Raw genomic sequence first — 21,303 nt, forward strand, 5'->3', positions numbered from 1 at the left:
TCGAAGAAACCGAATCCCTGCTAGGGATCCCTCTCCTTCGACAATGATGAATCGATAAACTCCTGACTCAACTCTTGTCGCAAGAGGAAGAGCGGTAAATGCCTCTTGTATCCTCCACGAGGATGCCTCTAAAGCGTATGCAATGAGCGAAAACCTGAGTGTCATCTGCAATAGCAAGGCAGTAGCAACACATATGGAAAAGCAAGAGCCTGGGCGCGAAGCGCGACGACAAAGTAAAGACTGTAAGCAGGAGTGCAACGCAAAACCTCGGTGCAATGCGCGACGACAAGTAAAGACATGACAAAAAGTAAAGGGCAAGGATCGCGAAACCGCGTCCTTGAGTTAAATGTGTACTCGTATAAATATATATATTTCTCTATATATATTTATTTAATGGTCCTTTTTAGTTAATTGAACTTAATTCAATTGTTCAAGTCTTCTGTGCAATCTTCCCCTACCTCAGAGAGTTGCAAGCTTGCTGGCGTCTGCGGGTATAAACAATTGACGGCTCGGGTCACGGAGCGCGAGCAAGATCCGTCGTACGAGCTGCAAAAGCGACAATCTTAGCACACTAACACTAAAAATAGAAGGTCAGGGACACTGCCGTCGTCCTAACGTGAAGGAAGCAGAGGCAGGGGCATCATGGCCCTGCACACCTACTAACAGCGCAAGAAGCAGGGGCAGGAGCTGCGAACCCCTGCTAACCTGCTGTCAGCAATCAACGAGGAGGCAAGGGGTTGTACCCCTGCCTGACAAAGCAGAAGAGAGGCAGGGGGCTTCGCCCCTGCCTGTCGAACATGCACGGAGGCAGGGGCTTGGCCACTGCCTGAAGAAATGCGAACAGGCAGGGGGGCGAAGCCCCCGCCTGATGCGAGAGAAGAGCGAGGCGAGAGGACTTGCCCCCGCCTGCCGAAAAACAACGGAGGCAGGGGCGATGCCCCTGCCTAAAGAGAGAAGAGGTAGAGGGAGGGGGCTCGACCCCTCCCATGCCGCAACAAGGAGCAGGGAGCGGCTCGACCCCCCCTCCCGTGTCAAAATAAAGAGCAAGGGGGCTCAACCCCTCCCCTGCCTGTAACAGAAAGCAGGGAGGGGGCTCAACCCCTTCCTTGCCGTAAAAGGGAGGAGGGGGGCTCAGCCCCTCCCCTGCAGTAAGGAGATGAAGGGAGGGGATCGACCCCACCCCTGCAACTAGAGGGCATCGGGAGGGGAATCAGCCCCTCCCTTACCAAGCACGACACAGGGAGGGGCGGCTAAAAGGAGTCACAGGGAGGGGGCTTTGCCCCTCCCCTGCAATCTAGGGCAGCAGGGAGGCGACCAAGCCGCCTCCCTGCGTAACGGAGAAGCGAGGGAGAAAGAGAGACGAGGGAGCGAGAAGAGAAAAGAGGAAGAGGAGGCGGCGAAAGGGAAAAGAAAAGGGAAGAAAAGGCGTACCTGGTGGTCGTCAGACGGAAGGTCGCAGGTGGCGGCGGTCGGACAGTGGTTTCCGACGAATCGAGGAAGACGAGGGAGTCAGTGAGGGAGAGAGAGTCGAGGGAGCGAGAGGGTGAGAGAGAAGAGACGAGAGAGCAAAGAGGGGAAAAGGGAGGTTTCGAGAACCTCCCCCCCTTTGCTTCGTTGTTTTTAAGAGACAGCGAGGGAGGCGGTGCCTCAGCTGGGTTTGGGTCGGGTCCGATTCCTGATCTGACCCGAATCCAAGGTTATAAATTTTTTTTCTTCAGGTTATTACAGTTACTAGGCAGGGTATCAATGTAAAGGCTAATAGGCCTCTTTACTTTGTAAAATATAACTATAATAATGGATATAGGAAGGGTGCTATTTGTCATTATTATAATAAACAGAGACATTGAACCGATTTGCCCAAAGCTTAAAGGCAAAATTGTTTCTATTGGAGAGATCACACCCAAGAAGGAAGAATCTAGCAAGAATGGAGGAGATATCAAAGACACTCTAAGTCAAATATCGGAGACCCTTTAACAACTATTCAAATAATCTTCTACTTCAGGTGCCACCATTGCATCTTCTTTATCGCTTTCAGGTATGTGGATTCTTGACTTGGGTGTTTCCTTTCATATGACCCATCATGAGAATGCGATTTTGACGATGAAACCTCTTTGAAAATAAATACTATTGGGACTCTTGATTCAAACTCTTCGGAAAAATTTCTTGTTCCAAAAATAAGGTTGTTTCAAAATTAAATTAATTTTTTTTTGTCTCGCAAATTTTCAATCATGGTTGCAAAATTTTTTTCAAATCTAAAGATTGCACCATGTAAGATCTCTAATCAAGGAAGCTAATTGGGCAAGGTCATAGGAGAGGCGATTTTTATTTTATGAATTTTTTGTCCCTTCCACCCAAGCCATTTTGTAATTATGTACAAAAAAAAATTTTGATACTTAACATAAGAGACTTGGGTATCCTAGTTATGTCAAGATGTATCTCCTTTCTTTTTTGAAAAATATTTGTAATGAAAGATATATATCTTGTAAAGATTGCATTTTTGAAAAAATAGAAGCTATTCCTTTTCCCCAAAGATCTTTCACTTCTACTCGTCCTTTTGAATTAGTGCATTTAGATGTATGGGATCTTTCATCGGTCATATCGAAGGGAGGTTACACATATTACCTTGTTTTTGTTGATTTCATTAGATACACATGGGTTTACTTTCTAAATCTTAAATTCGATGTGTTCTCCTTTTTTAAGGAATGTCATATGATGATTAAAAATCAATTCCTTAGTAATATATCAATTCTTAGGTCCGATTCGGGAGAAGAATATATGTCAAATGATTTTCAAAATTACTTGAAACAAAGTGGCATTTGTCATTAAAGGTCTTGTCCTAGAACCCCTCAACAAAATGACTTAGCAAAAAGAAAACAACAACAACAACAACTACGCCTTCATCCCAAAACCATTGGGGTCAGCGATATGAACCAAAAAAGAAATTCATTTGGGGTCTTCCACATGAATCCTTTTCCTCCAATCATTTCTATCCAATGCCATGTCCTCGGTGAGGTTCAAAGCATTCATATCTTTTCCTATCATCTCCATCCAAGTCTTCCTAGGCCTACCCCGACCTCTTTTAACTAATATATTTTCCCATTTCTCCAACCTTCTAACTGGAGCATCATTAGGCCTTCGCCGAATATGTCCAAACCACCGTAAACGATTCTCTCGCATCTTATTTTCAATGGGTGCAACACCTACCTTCTTACGTATCTCCTCGTTCCGAATCTTATCTTTTATTGTATTTCCACACATCCATCTAAGCATCCGCATCTCAGCTACACTCAATTTTTGAATATGATGTCTCTTGGCAGCCCAACATTCCGAACCATATAGTAAAGCGGGTCTAATAGTCGTCCTATAAAACTTTCCCTTCAACCGCAATGGCATTCTACGATCGCACAACACTCTAGTTGCACTTTTCCATTTCATCCACCCAACCTTTATCCTATGATTTACATCCCCATCAATTTCTCCATACTTTTGAATGATGGATCCCAAATATTTGAAATAATCATTCACCGGTATTTCTTGCTCACCGAGCTTCACTACACTCCCATCACTACTTCGTTGCTTACTAAACCGACATTCCATATATTCCGTCTTACTCTTACTCAACTTAAAACCTCTAGCTTCCAATGTCTGTCTCCATAATTCTAACTTAGCATTAACCCCAGCTCTAGACTCATCAATCAAAACAATATCATCAGCAAACAACATACACCACGGTACATTTTCTTGAATTGATCTCGTAAGCTCATCCATCACTATCGCAAATAGGAAAGGGCTTAAAGCAGATCCTTGATGTAACCCAACCGTTATCGGAAAATTGGTTGTCACCCCTCCACAAGTGCGGACATTGGTTACTACTCCTTCATACATATCTTTAATTATACTAATGTACTTGAGAGAAACACCTTTCTTCATCATTGTCCACCAAAGAACGTCCCTAGGTACTCTATCGTATGCCTTTTCTAAATCAATAAAAACCATATGCAAATCTTTGTTCCTCTCTCTATATCTTTCAATAAGTTGTCTAAGAAGATGTATAGCTTCCATAGTTGATCTTCCAGGCATAAAACCAAACTGATTCTCCGATATCATGACAACCTTCCTCAACCTAGACTCAATCACCCTCTCCCAAAGTTTCATAGTATGACTCATGAGTTTTATACCACGATAGTTTGTGCAATCTTGTATATTACCCTTATTCTTATATAAAGGCACCAAAGTACTCTTCCTCCACTCATTAGGCATCTTATTTGTTCGCCAAATCAAGTTAAAAAGATTTGTCAACCATTCTAAACATTTCTCTCCCAAGCATTTCCAAGCCTCGATAGGTATACCATCTGGGCCAACTGCCCTTCTTGATTTCATTTTCTTTAAAGCCTCTGCAATTTCTTTCTTTTGAATCTTGCGCATGAAGTCACGATTTATCTCATGAAAAGGAATGGAGATGTCTCCAAGATCTTGAGCATGACTATCATTAAATAGCTTATCAAAATAATCTTTCCATCTCTCCTTAATCTCCCCATCTTTGACTAAAACCCTTTGCGTTTCATCTTTGATACATCTAACCATACCCAAATCCTTCGATTTCCTATCTCTCATCTTTGCAAGCCTATAAATATCCTTCTCGCCTTCTTTGGTATCCAACTTGTCATAAACCTCCTTATATACCTTAGCCCTCGCGTTTCGAACAACTTTTTTAGCTTCCTTCTTTGCTATCATATACTTCTCCAAATTCTCATTATCACGACTCTTACTTAGATTTCTATAACACTCTCTTTTAACCTTAATAGCTACTTTGACATCCTCGTTCCACCATGATGTATCCTTACCTAGTGGTGCACCGCCTTTAGACTCACCCAATACCTCCTTAGCCACTTTTCTCATGCCACCCGCTATCTTATTCCACATTGATTCTGAATCCTCCTCGAGACACCAATCAACTTCCTTAACTACCTGTTCTACAAACATTCCTTGTTTAGCTCCTTTCAGTGCCCACCACTTAATTCTAGGATCTATCTTATGTCTATCCCTTTTGAGGCATTGTCTAATTCTAAGATCTAAAATTAAGACTCTATGTTGTGTAGCTACACTTTCTCCCGGTATAACCTTACAATCGATGCAACAACCCCTATCTCTCTTTCTAAGTAGGAAAAAATCTATCTGACTCGTATTAACCCCACTTTTAAATGTTACTAGGTGAGACTCTCTCTTCCTAAACCAAGTGTTTGCTAAGATCATATCATAGGACAAACAAAAATCTAAAATCCTTTCTCCACTTTCATTTCTTTCTCCTATACCATAGCCTCCATGTATACTCTCAAATCCATCCCTACTAATGCCTACATGTCCATTAAGGTCACCGCCGATGAAAAGCTTTTCTCCATAAGATATCCCTTGTACTACTCCATCTAAATCTTCCCAAAATTGATGCTTAATGGAATCATCTAAACCTACTTGAGGACAAGGTGATCATCCATGTGCCCTTGACAATTTCAAAATATACCCTTAGAGGAATCCCAACTTAGGAGATCAAATTTCTAATGCTCCTATTAGATTTGTATCCTATGATTCTTTTTTCTACCAATTTTAGAGCATGTTTAATAACTCTTCACTCTTATGAGCCATTTCATTATAAAGATGACAAACAATATCCCCATTGGAATGAAGCAATGAAAATGAAGCTTAATGCCCTTAGGAAAGCCAACACTTGGAAAATAGTTGATCCCTCTAGGCAAGAAACCTAATAGAATGTAGATAGGTATTTAAAGTCAAAACCAAAAGTGATGGGTCTTTAGAAAGGTCTAAAGCAAAATTAGTTGCTAAAAGATATGCTCACGACTATGAAATAGACTATGAGAAAACCTTCGCTCCTGTTGCTAAGATGACTAGTGTTCGAACCTTAATTGCCATTGCCTCCATTCAACAATGACCAATCTATCAATTAGATAATATGAATGCCCTTTTAAATGGAGATCCATGTAAGAAAGTTTACATGGATCTCCCTCTAGGGGTTAATATTAATGATAAAATTTTATAGCTCAAAAAGGCCTTGTATGGTTTTAAACAAGCCCTTAAGGCTTGGTATGATAAATTTAGTATTGTGTTAACTGATTTAAGATTCAATTCTTGTTATATTGACACTCTTTTTGTCAATAAAACATGTACTAAGATTGTGATACTCTTTATATATGTTGATGACATGATCATCACAGGAAATGAAAAAGAAAAGGTTATTGAAATTAAATATGTTCTAAAGAAAAAATTTGATGTTTGACTTGGAGTTTTTGAGATATTTTTTAAGCATTGAAGTTGCCTACTCACCCAGAGGATATATTCTCTCTTAGATGAAATTGGCTGCTGACATATGTACTAGGTCAGGAGTTCCTGATGAAAAAAGGTGGAGACCTCAGAAGTCATAAATGCTAAATTAAGACTTGAAGATGACATTACTCGAAGATCCTACTCTATATCGCCAATTGATTGGATCACTTACCTACCTCTTTATCACTCGAACTGATATCGCTTATGCGATCCATGCCGCAAGTCAGTTTCAGCATGCTTCTACCACAGTACACATGGGTGCAATTATGAGGATTGTTTGATATATAAAAACACAATCTCAAAAGGGATTTTCATATCCACCTCTTTATCCTTAGATTTAACTGCTTATACTGTGCTGATTGAGGTGGTAACTCAAATGATAGAATTTCAACTACAGGTTTTTGTGTTTTCTTAGCAGATTCCTTAATTTCTTGGAGGTGCAAGAAACAACATAATGTCTCATTGTCTTCAACTGAAGCAAAATATCGAGCTAGTATGGTTAAAGATTCTTCTCCAAGACATGAGAGTTTTCATCTCCAAACCTTCAAAGATATCTTGTGACAACAAAAGTTGCAATTTATATTGCAAGTAATCACACCTTCCAATAAAAGAATAAAGCATATTGAGATGGACTGTCACAATGTACGTGATAAGTATCTGAAAAGAATTATTGACTTGTCGTACATCACCTCAGAGTATCAACTTGAAGATTTTTTCACCAAAGCTCTTCCTAAACCTTGATTTATCTCTCTTTAACAAACTTTTGATGATCTGACCATAAGTTTAAGGGAGGGTGTTAAGATGTATGATAATATATATATATATATATATATATATATATATATATATATATATATATTATCATAACCCACAAGGGTAGTTTTGTCTATTATCACATGTAATTAGAATAGTCCACTAGGGCCTATTTTGAATTTTCTTTCTTTTATTGATTTGACCAAGGGTTTTTTTGGTCCTTCCATAGAGCCATTGGGACTCTCCCCAACGACTCTATGGGAGCCCCCTCCACCCCCCCCCCCCCCCCTTTGTCTCCTTTGGTGTATAAATAGAGGGGTTAGTTCCCTCTTCACTTTAATGTTTTTTAGCATTTGAATCCAATATTATTTATTTTCATGTGTTCTTGATTGTGATCTTGTGTTTAAGCATTTTGTGGTTATTTGTATTTTGCCCATTAGTGGCTTCATTATTGTGTGGTTGAGATCTTTCTATAGCCTCATGTGAGCTTGTATTTCATTACACTTTCATGTTCTTTTTGCATTAATTTGTAGAGTTTGTAATTCAATATAGACACAAACATTATCGTAATATGTGAGCCATACCTGAAAATTTTCCCAAGATCAGTGTATGATTAACATAAAGAAGCCCATGCCAGGAGCAGCTTTGTCACTTGAAAGTTGAATAATAATAATAATTCGGTTAATCAGGTATGCAAGTTGAAGAAGGCGATAAGTGAACAGCTAGGACATGACTTGAAAGATTTCAATCTCAGATCTGAGGCAATCTGGTATCCTAGGATCTCAGATACAAGGATCTTGCCCTGATCAATCAGCACAGCCAGGCCCCCTACAATTCCACTCTTTCTTTTTTGGGCCACATATCTGTGTATTTTGGGGGGAGAAAGGAAATCTTGGAAATAAGGTTCCGAGATCCCTTGTTTAGGAACGACCTGGCATGGACCCCATGCCAAATCAGACCTTCAGTTCTAACAACCAAGGTATTCAAATGCCCCTTTAGTAATTCCCTTATCTAAATTGAGTACAAAGTGGGTATGGTTAAACATGTTCTTTGTTAAAGAGTGACAATAAAGCGACTTCTATTGCTTAGCATTAGGCATGGGGGATAATATGGAGGGCACTCGACAAGTAAAAATAAATCTTATCTAAGAGCTTAAACATTTGTGCACATTAATGTTAATATTGCTCTTTCAGATAACTGGTCGCATAAATTTATGTTTATTATCTACATTTATTATCCATAGTAGCTTAGAATTGTTTAAGAATTTACTCTTAAGATATTTATACTTTATTTCTCAGATCAAGAATTCTGAATTTAACATAATTTCACATATAATATGTGCAATTGTAGTTGTGGCCATAGCCCTATGTCCTAGTTTTGCAAAACTCGTGTTGTACAAAGCTTGTGTCCCATACCCATGTCTGCATCTCTGTGACAGGTTTTAAGTCATCTATAACACACAAGATAAGCGACAATGAATGGCAAACTGTGGGGAACATCACAGATTAAAGTAGCAACCACAAACTCAACCAGACCTTCTGAGGAACTTCGAAGATGAATAATTCATTCCATCGTACAACACCATTGCACAATTTATCCGACTTTGTGACAGCAGGCCTACTGCACCGTGTTCTTGCACTTTGAGGGAAAAGTTTTTGCTGATCTGATGCTTGATTAGAAGCAACCAAACGTAAAGCACAGAAAAAATCATGTTCATTTCCATCATAAAAAATTGTCAGTCCCTGCAAACACAAAAGCTTCCAATCATCAACAGATATCATAGACATTCCTAAAAGAGCAAAAAAAAAGAAATATATACCCTAGACTCAAACACATGAACAACAACGAAGCGGTGGATCACGTGCACTGCAGTGGCACTGTTAAACCTATCTGAGAATCTAGATGGAGGAAACCATGCTGAAGTGCTTTCTGCATTCCTTATCAATTCAGTAGCTTCAGAGTTATTACCCAACTTTTTCAAATAAATGTCACATCCCAGTTTGTTCTCAATAAAGAAATTATGAGAATCAGTTTCTTCCAATGCAGAACTATTCGAGTCATCCAAACATATCAAAGACCTATTTTCCTGAAACAATCAGAAGAGATCAGCATCCAAAAGCAATCAATCAGTCATGACGATAAAAAAATTTGTAGAAAAAAACAAGAATAGCCCACAAGAAATCCATATTAATGGACTCAGTGCAACTCTAATGCTAAAATTTGTAATCGTTAAACAACTAGAAAACATTCTGAGTTTCTGACCATGTCATCGTGTAAAATTTTCTGCCTGAACTGTGCTTGCTTTCTCCAAGACACTAGAACACCAGCAAAGGCTTCAAGATTTGCAGCAGTAACATTCACATTCACAGTACCAGTTGTTGCAACACGGACCCGTTTGCCAGTGCTAGTGGACACATGCAAGTTGGTCTTGTATGACTCATACCTCCATAGAACCAAAACAAAAAGGAAAAAATCAACATTAGAAAGAGTGAATTAATTATTAATGTCAGAGTCTACTCTTTACTGAACAAGTAACCACAAAACAATCAAAGCCAGCAAGAACCATCACTATGAGGACAAACACACATGCATATGTATGTATGCACATATCTTTACTTGAATATCCCATCAAAAGGCTCTATAAGAGGCTCCCATGCTTCAAGCTTTGTGTTGAATGTGGATGCAGCAATAGAGGAGATCAAAACCGCACTCATTGCCTCAGGTCGACCATACGTTGCAAGATTTAAATTTGTAACCGTTGTATCAAAGAAAGGTGTCATCTGAAATCATATGTTAACGATAAGGCACAGCCTCCATCAACTGTAAAACATTCGACAAAAAACACGTACCATCCCACAGGAGTCATCAAGAACGGTAAGAGAGAAACATTTTAGCTTCATTTCAGCACTTAAATTCTCATTTGTTTTAGGCTTTACACAATCGCCTATGCTATAAGCCAGACGGTCAGATGGTTTTCTTTGATCAGACCTTGCAAGAAAGGTATTTGCCTACAAAAAGTGAATAACAAGAAATATGAATAATCACCAACAAAAACATGGAAGAAGTTATCAATTCAATAGAAATAAAAGGCTAAAATGAATCAGCACTTCAGATTATCAACTAAAGCAAAGAAGCAAGAAAGTCATTTAGAGATAAAAGAACCAGATCACAAACAAACATCCCAAGGCAAATGACATCAATTTAGGATCCTATATAAGTAGCTAAACAGCTAAACCAAACATTGCTAACCAACCAGATTATCAACTCTCCAAATGCTCCAGTTTTGAGAGGCCTTTGAGCTAGCAAAACAGGAAATTGGCTGATCTGAAATTGTTGCCTGATTAACAAGATCAATCCGCAAACAGCAAAAGGATTCCACAGAGGGGCACTCATCCACTCTTGATACTACACAACCTAAAGAAGCATAACCAGGAGGGGCGACTGGGAACCAAAAGAAAGCCTCTTCAATCCCTTTTCCTGCTATATGAGCAACTTTGGTGAACTGCACAGGTTTTGCAGATATTCCAGAATTGTCTCTCCTAAAAACCAAGCCTAAAGCAGGTGGTTCTAAGCTGAAAGCAAGAGAGCAGAAGCAACTAATCAAAATGATCACAAAAAAAATGGCAAAAAGAAAAGAAAAAAAAAGAAAGGATACTAACTCACCCTTCTGTAATGCAGTCACCCAGTATTAAAAAACCAGGACGAGGCTGCGGTCTCCAAATTGAAACTGCCCTTCTGAGTTCACAACCCTTGTCCCACCAAATCCTGTCGAAATGTGGAGTTGACAAGTAATAGCCACTGGACTTCGATATTGATCTTAGGATATCCCAGCCAGAGGTACTTGAACTATGTGTTCTCACATGCTGATTCTCACCATCATCAACAGAGAAATCAACTGGTAAATCATCCGTAGAAGCTGTAGCTTTGCTTGTGTTTCTTCTAAGAATCTCATGGAGATCAAAGCTCAAACATTTCTTAGGGCATTCAACCATTGAATGTGCATAAAAGGAACCAACTACATTCTCAATGTGCCACATGCTGAATCCAGTAGGAAATCTGCCGCCAAAAAATCATAAGAACCATGACCAACTATTGCAATTAATTTGAAGTGACATGAAGGAGATTGTGAAATAGACAAATCAGGCAATGAATTAAAAAAACAAGCCACTTTCAAAACTGAGGGTTTGTAAACAAAGAGTGCAAGCATGGATATAAAGGAACAATGCAAGACATAGAAAAGGATAGGGACAAAAGAAAAATGACCTTGGATTTGGAGGTACATAGAGAATGCAATCTAGAAAAGCCGCAGAAGTTACTAGATCAGAACGTATGCAATGAACTATATGATTGGGCGGAGGTTTGTTTCCAACATGAGCTATGCATCCCAATGCTTTGTAGCCTGGTGGAGGAATTGGAATCCATAATGAGGATCCATGTTCATCAACAGACTGGTTGCCGCTATTCTCCAGTCCGTAGATACGGGATAATGAACCAACAAGGTCGAACCCGGCTGCTTTCCGTACACGCCCATAGGTGTTACTAACTGCCATTACTGCCTGAGATGGAGGAACTGGCCTGCAAATACAATAGAATCATGGACCTCTTAAAATACCATTTATGTTTTTAGGATACATTCTATTACACCTTTCTTATTTCCTTGACAGGAAGAAGTTTAAACCTTTTAATTCAGAAAAGCATTTGCTCCACCACTTTTTTGATAAAAAATGTATCCCCAAAGTTAATAATTAAATCATGTACAACACAAGTGTTCTAAATAAGGCTCCTTACTGTAGCAATTAAGTAAGCCTTCAAACATCCTTGAAAAACCATACTTGCTTAGGTAACAGGATACATAAAACAATTTAACTTGTATGTTTAAATGTCATTTGACATTAGAAAGAATAAACTCTGTGCTGATCAGGTGCTTTTTCCCCCAACTTCAAGAAGCACATTGAAAGAAAAAAAGCAATGATTTTTTAATGCAATAAACTATTGTGATCAATGAATGAAGTTGAAGAAATATGTGTATATTCTCTCTCTCTCTCTCTCTATCTATCTATCTATCTATATATATATATATATAATGGTAGGTACAACCCACATTTCGTATGAACTGGGCCATATAAAATCACTTTTACTGCAACTGTGTTTGTCATGGTCCAACAGCTAGGAATTTTGGATCATGTTTTTTCGAAGGAAAAACATGATTTTTAAGCCATGAAAGTTACAGAAATTGTTAGCACTGATTTTTGAATCCTTAAAAGAACTTGTTCACATGACATAATCAGACAATCCAAGAGCCGTTTTCTACAAAACCAAGCATGTGGATCACATTCGTAGTATCAAATTTATTATATAAAAAAACTGTCAAAATAAACCAGAAGCAGGATCAAACTGATATGCCCAGTTCATATGTAGTTTGAACCTAGGTTTTGTGTCGACATGTGTGTGTGTGTGTGTGTGTGTGTGTGTGTGTGTGTGCAAGAAACTATGCCAATGATATATTGACCTACCCAAATGTTACACAATCACCCAAAATAGCATAATTTGAAGGTGCTTGAGGTCTCCAAATGCAAAGATTCAATCCAGAACCATTCCCTAACAAAAAATTAGTCAAGAATAAGCCACTAAAAAAACTGGAAAGTAAATGTTACTATATCCAATTGCAACAACCAATATAAAACAAACAACTTTATTTCATTGAACGGCATTATTTGAAAAATAGTAACAATATGAGTTAGCAAACCTTTTTCCGACACCCAAATTTGATCAAAATGTGTGCATGCCGCTAGAAGATTGTTATTCCCAATCTGAAGTGCAGCAACGGCTTGATTTTGCAGGTGCAGCACCAATGAAATAACATTTAAGGACAAATGGATACATATATCAGTTGACTGCACTGATATATTTGTCTTGTCATTGACTGAAGTGTATCCTCCTGATATATCAACTGGATCAAGGACAACAAGACCTGAACCTGCTTCAATGCTGAGATCCTTTATAAGAGCCCTTACCCAAGTATCATTTCCTTTCGAAGCAAACCTAGAAATTTTGACAATGTGTCAGTGTAAGAAACAATACAAGCTTCCTGGCAACAAATACTTCCACATGAACAACCATACTCAAGATTAGTGCAGGAGCACATAAGCCAGAAAACATAAAGAAAGGATTATAACTGCCTGACAGAAATGTTAACATCACAGCCCCGCAAAATCTGCGCAAGCATTATTTAAAATAACAGTCATTTGAGTTAGCACAATAAAAAACATAGAACCAATTTTAGAGAGGAGGAATCCCTAGTTTTCTTCATGGGGATTTACATAAGTATATATTGAGCAAACATCAAGGTATCATGAAAGGGATCTCAGAGGGAAAATATTTTTACCTAGAGAACCTATTTATGGTCTAAAGTAGGCTTCATTTGCCTGGTTGGAGAGTTTCTGTCAAGTTACTCATGAACAATGTTTACTTTGCAGCCAAGTGAAAATTTCTTATTTATAATTAAAGAGATTTGTCATATTATAGCAACTCTTGAATAAGTCAATTATATGGTTATTATAAGAAATTCTGAAAAACATATTCATGATGTGAAACTGTCTTCTCAAGAAGTTTCAAGAAAAGGAGCTTGGTCCACTGCGAAAACTCTTTTGGCTTACAAGGTGCCTTGTACCAAGTATGCTACTAATCTTTTGTAAAAAGATGCATAGCAGATTATAAGCCTATATGGACACTAATCCATGAACTAGAATTTAATTCGTGGAAAAGGAGAAACACTTATCCTAAGAATAATTGCAGCATAACTGAAGCATAATATTTGTTTTTAACAACCCTATTATAGATTTTGAAGCTAATCATGCCTTGCAGTTTATGCCAATAATTTCAATACATCGAAAATAGGAAAATGAAAAAAATAGTTTTTATTTTCAATTTTAGAATATCCTAATATTAAACCAATAATTTCTCAAGCGTAAACCATTTACTTTTAAATTCTTGAGAAAATCTTGTTGATATTATAGTCGAAACAGTGAGGCATGGTGCAACCATGCAAGGATAGTGCACTATTCCAATTTAAGCTGATTGTCATGTAAAGTGCAGGTTTCATATTGTGACTATATTATTACATCAAAATATATGTGCAATGAAATGAGTTAGAACACACCATATATAGTCAACACATATGCAATCCTGATGGTACAATGTACAAGCGACAACAACAAGCTAACATAGCTACAACAAAAATGGAGAGAGTGAAATGAAAAGGTTCACACTTTTGGAAATTTTCTCAGGGAATGACTCATTGTTACCATATTTTTCAAAGTAATTTTGTTTTTGAGAAATAACAATGACAAGGAGTCATTGATGAAATACAAATGAAGTAGAATGTTTTCAATTAACATTTTTTCCTATTCTCAAATGGCCTATCGAGGAAATATTGCAGTTGGTCCATTATTTCACGGCACAAACTTGGATATCCTTTTGTATAGTTTGATGCATTTCAGTGACCGGCACTTGCACTTTCTCAAGATTCATGGACCAAGCAAAACCTCTCTAGCATTGTTATCGATAACAAATTGTATCGTACAATACAATTATGCTGTATTGCAGCATTGATGCAAGAACCTTTACGTTATTACCTCATGTATCGGTAAGTCAAAGATCATAGGTCCGTATTGGACCATATCATATGATGCAGGGTGTATTGTACAATACACCCTCTATTACACAACTTTTTTTTTTAACTTTTTCAGTGCCGGAAAAGTAGAGACCAGCCACTTATAGAGGCCTTTTTAAGGCCCCAAGGTTCATTTTGACCCTACTTTTTGACCACCTCGCTCTCTCTAAACCTCGTTTTCAAAGTTGTGCACATTAGGAGACACGACTATATATATATATTTAAAAAAAATATATAAAAAGATCGATTGTTTTTTTAGTTTTTATACGTCTTTTGCCTTAAAACATGAACAACAATAGACTTGGTCAAAGTTGACCGAGTCCAAAATTTAGACGGACTCGGCTCCGATGCGTTGACCGAGTCTGACACTTGGTTAACCGTGTCCGCCCCGTGTCCAAAGTCGTAGCCGTGTCTGCACCCGTGTCAAGTACGATCGACATGAGTGTGTCGACCTTTTAGCCGAGTCCGTGTGACTTAGTTTTCAAGCATATCCATAGCCTCTTGAGATCAAATCAACCTCAAACATTAGGGTTTTTGCCAACCTTGAGCTCTGAGAGTGATCTTGAGCTCAATTTACTCATTTATGTCCTAAACCACTCTTTTTTTGCTCTAAACACCAAAATCAAGCGCGAAAGCTTGATTTGTGCGAGATTGAAGTTGGAGGAGATGAAGCACCCCTTCTCATTTTTCTGTCTTTCTCGGCTTGGCCTTGGTCTTGGGCTCACTCTCTTTCAGATCCTCGGGTCTCGATGCTAATGAAATAAAGCAGAAAGCAAACTACAATGTGCCCAAGCACAAGTCCTACAAGGGACAATACAATGCCAAAGGCAATACACAAGCACACAAGTGCAAAGAATGACTACAAAGAGCCTAAATGTGCACAAACACAATTCCACAAAGGGACAAAACACAAGCCAATTAATGGCACATACATAAGATCACAAAAGGCACCAAAGGGCACACATAAAAGAACACAAAAAAACATAAAAAATAATCCTTTATTGAGATAGAATGCTTAGAAAAAGCATTAAAAAATAAGAAGGGTTTTAGCCCCTTTATATAGACCATAGAAGGCCATAGTCGTTGGGATGCTCCCAACGACCATATTGGACAAAGTCCAATAAGCCCATATGAAAAAGGGAAATGACTCTTTAACATAAAAAAATAAAATAAAAAGAGACAAAAACTTTCCCTAATGGGCAGTGCTTATTACATGTATACAAATGACCAAAATGCCCCTACATGGGCAAAACTATTACAATAATAAAATAGTTAAAAAAATATATAATATATACATTTTAACAAACATTACTAGTTTACTTGATGTTAACGTTACATCTATGTTTGGTTGATCTTAAGGCTAAATTTACTTTTTTCTTGTATTCTATGATTTTTAATTTTCTTTGATTGATTTAAATTTTTTTTTTATTTTTTTCGAAAAATTTTAAGCATCAGTTTTCTCTGTATCTTATGATATGATATGATACAACACCAGTCGTCCATATCCCCTGACCATTCCGATATGGGTTCCAATATGATTTTTACAACACTCTCTAGTACAGCCAATTAATGGTAAAATCATATTTAGGTCTGGCCATGCTGCCATAAATAATTGTCAGAAAAAGGAGCAATAAGACATCATATACTCAGTAGATTCATCATCTTCAAGAAACATGAGATGTAGCATAAAGTAGGTAGCTGATGAACTTTATTTGAGGTTATATTGTGAAATTATCTTGTCCAAATATACCAAGTTACTGTTAAAATATGTATATATAAATATATATATATATATATATATACATATACTTATATATATATATACATATATCTCTTTTCAATTTTCTGAACATTCAAATACCCGATAGGGGTATTTTGGTAAATTGTCTGTACATTTTCTTTTTAGGTTTTTCCCTTTCTTTTTTATTTTTCTGTTTTTTCCTTTTTTCTTTCTTTCTTATTTCTATTGTAATAGGACCATCAAGGGGCCCCACCCATCTAGTCGTTGGGGCCCCAACGGTCACATTTATGACCGTTTGGGCTCCTAACGACTAGAAGGGAGCCCCTTGTGGCCCCTCTCTTAGTGCTTTGCTCCTCTATAAATAGAGGGCTTTCCCTCTTGTAAAGGTATGGGTTTTTAAGCCCACTTATTTCTTTTCTTCAATAATAATGCCTTTGCCTTTTAGGCACTTTACCCCCTTAGTGGGTTATTTATGCACTTTACGTGCTTGTGCTTGTGCTCTTGGCTCTTTGCTTGACTCTTTTAAAGAGTTCTTTGCATTGTTGGTGCTTATAATATTCTTCATTACAGTTACCAACATGCAAATACTTTTACTCAAGGTGAAGGGACAAAACTGTTAAAAAAATACATACATACATATATATATATATATATATATATATATATATATATATATATATAATGCCCAACAAGGGCATTTTGGTCATTTCACATTATGTAACTAGGTTAGTTCAATAGGAATAGGTTAGTTAGATAGTTTTTTACTTTTTTAAATAAATGTATATATAGCCATAGGGGCTACATGGGGATTACCCATAGAGATGTTGGGAACTCCCAAGGCTCCCTCTTTTGTGTTGTTGTATATATATAGGGACACAATGTCCCCATTTATTTTATGCTTCTCACTAAGCATTTTATCAATAAAATCTACATTTTTACATTATGTTGCAAGACCTATTTGGCTTATAGTGTTATCCTTAAGTGGATTTGTAGTTGTGCACATTGTATTGTATGTTTGTATGCCATTTGTAAAACCGGGGAAAAAAATTATAACTTGGATTCGGGTCGGATCCAGACCCGACCCGAACCCAATGGAGGCACCGCCTCCCTCGCGCCCTTTAAGGACAGCAAGGCAAGGGGGGAGGTTTCTTGAAACCTCCTTCCCCTCGTCTCTCTCTCTCTCACCCTCTTGTCCCCGAATTTGTCTCTCTCGTTTCTTCGCGCCAGCAACATCACCGCCATCGGCGACCCCCAGGTACGCCTCTTCTCCTTTTCTTTCCATCTCTCTTTCTCCCTCACCTCTCCGTTGCGCAGGGAGGGGGCCGAGCCCCCTCCCTGCGACTCCTTTTAAAGAACACATATGCAAAACATATCTAATTCTTCATAATACACGACACTTAAAGGAATAGAATGCATACCAAATAACTTTAAGAAAGAAAAGAGTGAGAGAAATGAAGCCTTCACCATTTTTCTTTAAAATTTCTTGAATAGCACGCTTCCTGATGCAACAAAGAACAACTTGATCCCAACCGAGCTCTGATACCATGTAAGGAAACAACTTTGAATACATTAGGTTCAATAATGAACCAATAAATGTGCACATGAAGTGTGAATACACACACCCACTAATGGGTAAACAAAAGCACGTAATGTGCCAACACATAAACCCATGAAGGGGCAAAGCCACAAAGGCTACATCTTCATTATGTGGAAGGGGGTAAAAACCCTTATTCTACAAGAAAGTGAGCCCTCAAATATATAGAGGGAGAACAAATAAGAGAGAGGGGCCATTGGGGCTCCCTTCTAGTCATTGGGAGCCCCAACGGTCATATTAATGATCGTTGGGGCCCCAACAACTAGAAGGCTGGGCCCCCCAATGGTCCTTCTATTTTGTAATCAAAAGAGAAAAAAAGAAAGAAATAAAAATAAGAAAAATAAAATGTAAAAAATACAGCCATATTTCAATTGAAATATGTGTAAAAGGAAAAAAGACAAAAGTACCTTTATCGGGTTTTACAATGATATGTGAATATATATATTTGTATATGTATAGAGATATATATGTACATATCTCTCTATATATATATATGAATATATATATATATATATATATATATTTATATATATGAAAAGTTACATTTTAACACCCCCCCTCAGTCTTTGTGAGGGGAAACGAAAAGATTGAAGAATACACGAGGAAAAATCTTCAAGGCTTCAAGAATCTTCAGTAAGGATGCCATGGAGCTTTACAAATATCTTCCTCTAATTGACTTTAATGGAGAGCATCTTCTATGATCTATCCAAGGTACTTCTTTTCATCTTATCTTCAAGATCCTGTGAGACAAACCAAAAAAAGGTCCAAGTAAAAGATATATTTGCACTTTAACCAAGTGAAATATTTCAAACAAGATGAATTAACCAAAAACCATATCATATGATTCATCCAAAAGTAATGGTGCAAAAAGATATTCTATGCATAGTAAAAACATAATTATTTTATTTGAAGCACATGATTTGACAGAACAATATAATTACTTATGTATGCAAAATGATTTTAGAAAACCAATTTTCATAATCATATACCATGTTAAAGAGTGAGCCGAAACGAATTACAAGAATGCATAATGCATTCATAAGGTCCAACATTGGACAAACATAACCTCATAATGAGAAATAACATAATGGTCCACTAAGGGACACCACAAGAAGCCTACGAAGAGGCATAAGTTGCACATAATTTATTGAATGAAGGCCTAAAGGCCATAATGAGCATATGCATATAATATCATGAAATGAATCAATACTTAAAAGAGTAATTAATGAACATGCTTCAATCATACTTTAGTCAAGTAATATTACTTGAGCTTACAAGATAGAAAGACATGTGTTATTGATTTTAGCAATTCTTTTGAAAGCGATTTCAAGAAGGAAATGCTCAAGAGCATAAAAGGAGTTATAAAACACAAGAGTTCAAAAGGTTTTAAGTCCACTTAAGAGGCAAAATAATGAGTGTTATTTGAGTAGAGAACCTTACACATTTAGAAACATCTCACTCAAATGATTGCAATTACAAAAACTCATTTTGCATATCAAATACAAAGGTGGCCAAAACCATAAGCACTTAATATATAGATTAAATGCAAAAAAATCAATTTGATTTTAAAATATGCATATTAATGATATGATTCACTTGTATTTTTAAAAGACAAAATATGAATGAAATTTCACAAATTTCAACAATAGTTCATCCACTACAAGCAATTACCTCATTAGTCAGCCAAAACCCACAAATCAAGTGTATAAGCTACTAGAACAAAAACATAATCATAATGTCATTAAAGGCCAAAAGACACACACAAAGGTGTGTATAAACACCTCTTGTCTACATGTAATAATACTTGAAATGAGTGTATCAACGACAAAAACAAGAGAATACACGCCAATATGGACCAAAAGCATCTTTTGTCTTCGTAAAAAAACACTCAAAATCAAGTATGTTCAACTACGAGAACAAGAGTATCAAGCCAACCATGGGTTAAAACACACTACATCTCTTGTCTACATAAAATGACACTTGAAATGAGTGAAAGTAGCCAACCATGGGCATACATCTCAGCGACTAGAACAAGGACACAAATGTCAACATGGACTAAAATCACACACCATGGTGTGAATCGACGTGCCTTGTCTACATATAATAACACTCAAGAAAAGTGTGTTCAACTACTAGAGCAAGAGAACAAAGCCAACAAAGGGCTACCAACACACAAAGGTGTAATAAAAAACTTGTCTACATATGATGACACTTAGATAAGAGTTATAAAAGAAGAAGACTTTTGAGACAATAAGACTTGTAATGACAAATATATAATAAATAAAACATTGATTTTAATATACCTTAAAACATTTAAGGTTTCAACCATCATATATCCGTCACAGGTTCACATAATTAAGAGCATCCATACAAACAATAGCCAAAAATAAATGAGTGACACACTCATAATTAGAGATCACATAACAAGTCATTTTAGGGTAAACTACAAGTTGACAACCTAGAATGACATAACACGAGGTGCCCATAACTCACCTCAACAAACATCTCTAAAAAAACAATAATAAGGCCAAACAAATGATGCATCAAAAAACAACCTGTGATGAATAAATATAAATGCCATAAAAAGGCAAAAAACACTTTAAGAAAACATTTTCCAAATAAAGATCCAACATAATCAATCACAACAATATGTCTTATAACAATAATTTTGCATAAACACGAATTATGCTTAATCATGATCAAATCTTCAAAAAGAAGTCATTTATATCAAAAGACTTATTTATGCCACAAACACAACATAAAATATTAAGAAACGTCATGAAAACCATTATTGTAACTTTAAAAATGATATTCACAACCAATCTTCTCACAACAACCATGAAATCTACACAAAGAGTATATACTCATAAGAAGATTATAAGGACCGAAAGACCTCTCAAAGAGAGTTCAAACACATAATCCCCAAAGGAGGGTACACACGAAAAAAAGAAAAACTTCATTAAAGTGGGAGAAATCCCAACAAACAAGAATAATAAGATTGCACTATGGCATAAATCAAACATTTATTGATAAGGAGAAATTCATAATTTTATCAAAAACATGACTTAATTAAACTCAAACTATTGTAACTTTAAAAATGATGTTCACAATCAATCTTCTCACACCAACCATGAAATCTTCACAAAGAGTATATACTCATAAGAAGATTACAAGGACCGAAAGGCCTCTCAAAGAGAGTTCAAACAC

General features: G+C 37.0%; 1 protein-coding gene across 2 annotated transcripts in view; it reads right to left on the bottom strand.

Moving 5' to 3' along the window:
* LOC149833224 (calcium-dependent lipid-binding family protein) overlaps positions 1-21,303 on the bottom strand; it is a 226,229-nt gene that overhangs the window by 52,583 nt on the left and 152,343 nt on the right. For both annotated transcript variants that reach the window (XM_090015000.1, XM_090015001.1), the window contains 10 exons: positions 12,836-13,131; positions 12,603-12,687; positions 11,353-11,664; positions 10,753-11,145; positions 10,343-10,661; positions 9,939-10,097; positions 9,706-9,869; positions 9,352-9,532; positions 8,909-9,175; positions 8,625-8,831 (listed from right to left, as the gene is read on the bottom strand). In XM_090015000.1, coding sequence (XP_089871126.1) covers positions 8,625-8,831; positions 8,909-9,175; positions 9,352-9,532; positions 9,706-9,869; positions 9,939-10,097; positions 10,343-10,661; positions 10,753-11,145; positions 11,353-11,664; positions 12,603-12,687; positions 12,836-13,131 — 2,383 coding nt within the window. The remainder of the gene's footprint in view (positions 1-8,624; positions 8,832-8,908; positions 9,176-9,351; positions 9,533-9,705; positions 9,870-9,938; positions 10,098-10,342; positions 10,662-10,752; positions 11,146-11,352; positions 11,665-12,602; positions 12,688-12,835; positions 13,132-21,303) is intronic.

The sequence above is a fragment of the Nuphar pumila genome, chromosome 7 (assembly GCF_984573655.1).
Source record: "Nuphar pumila chromosome 7, dmNupPumi1.hap1.1, whole genome shotgun sequence".
NCBI classification, from domain to species: Eukaryota; Viridiplantae; Streptophyta; class Magnoliopsida; order Nymphaeales; family Nymphaeaceae; genus Nuphar; species Nuphar pumila.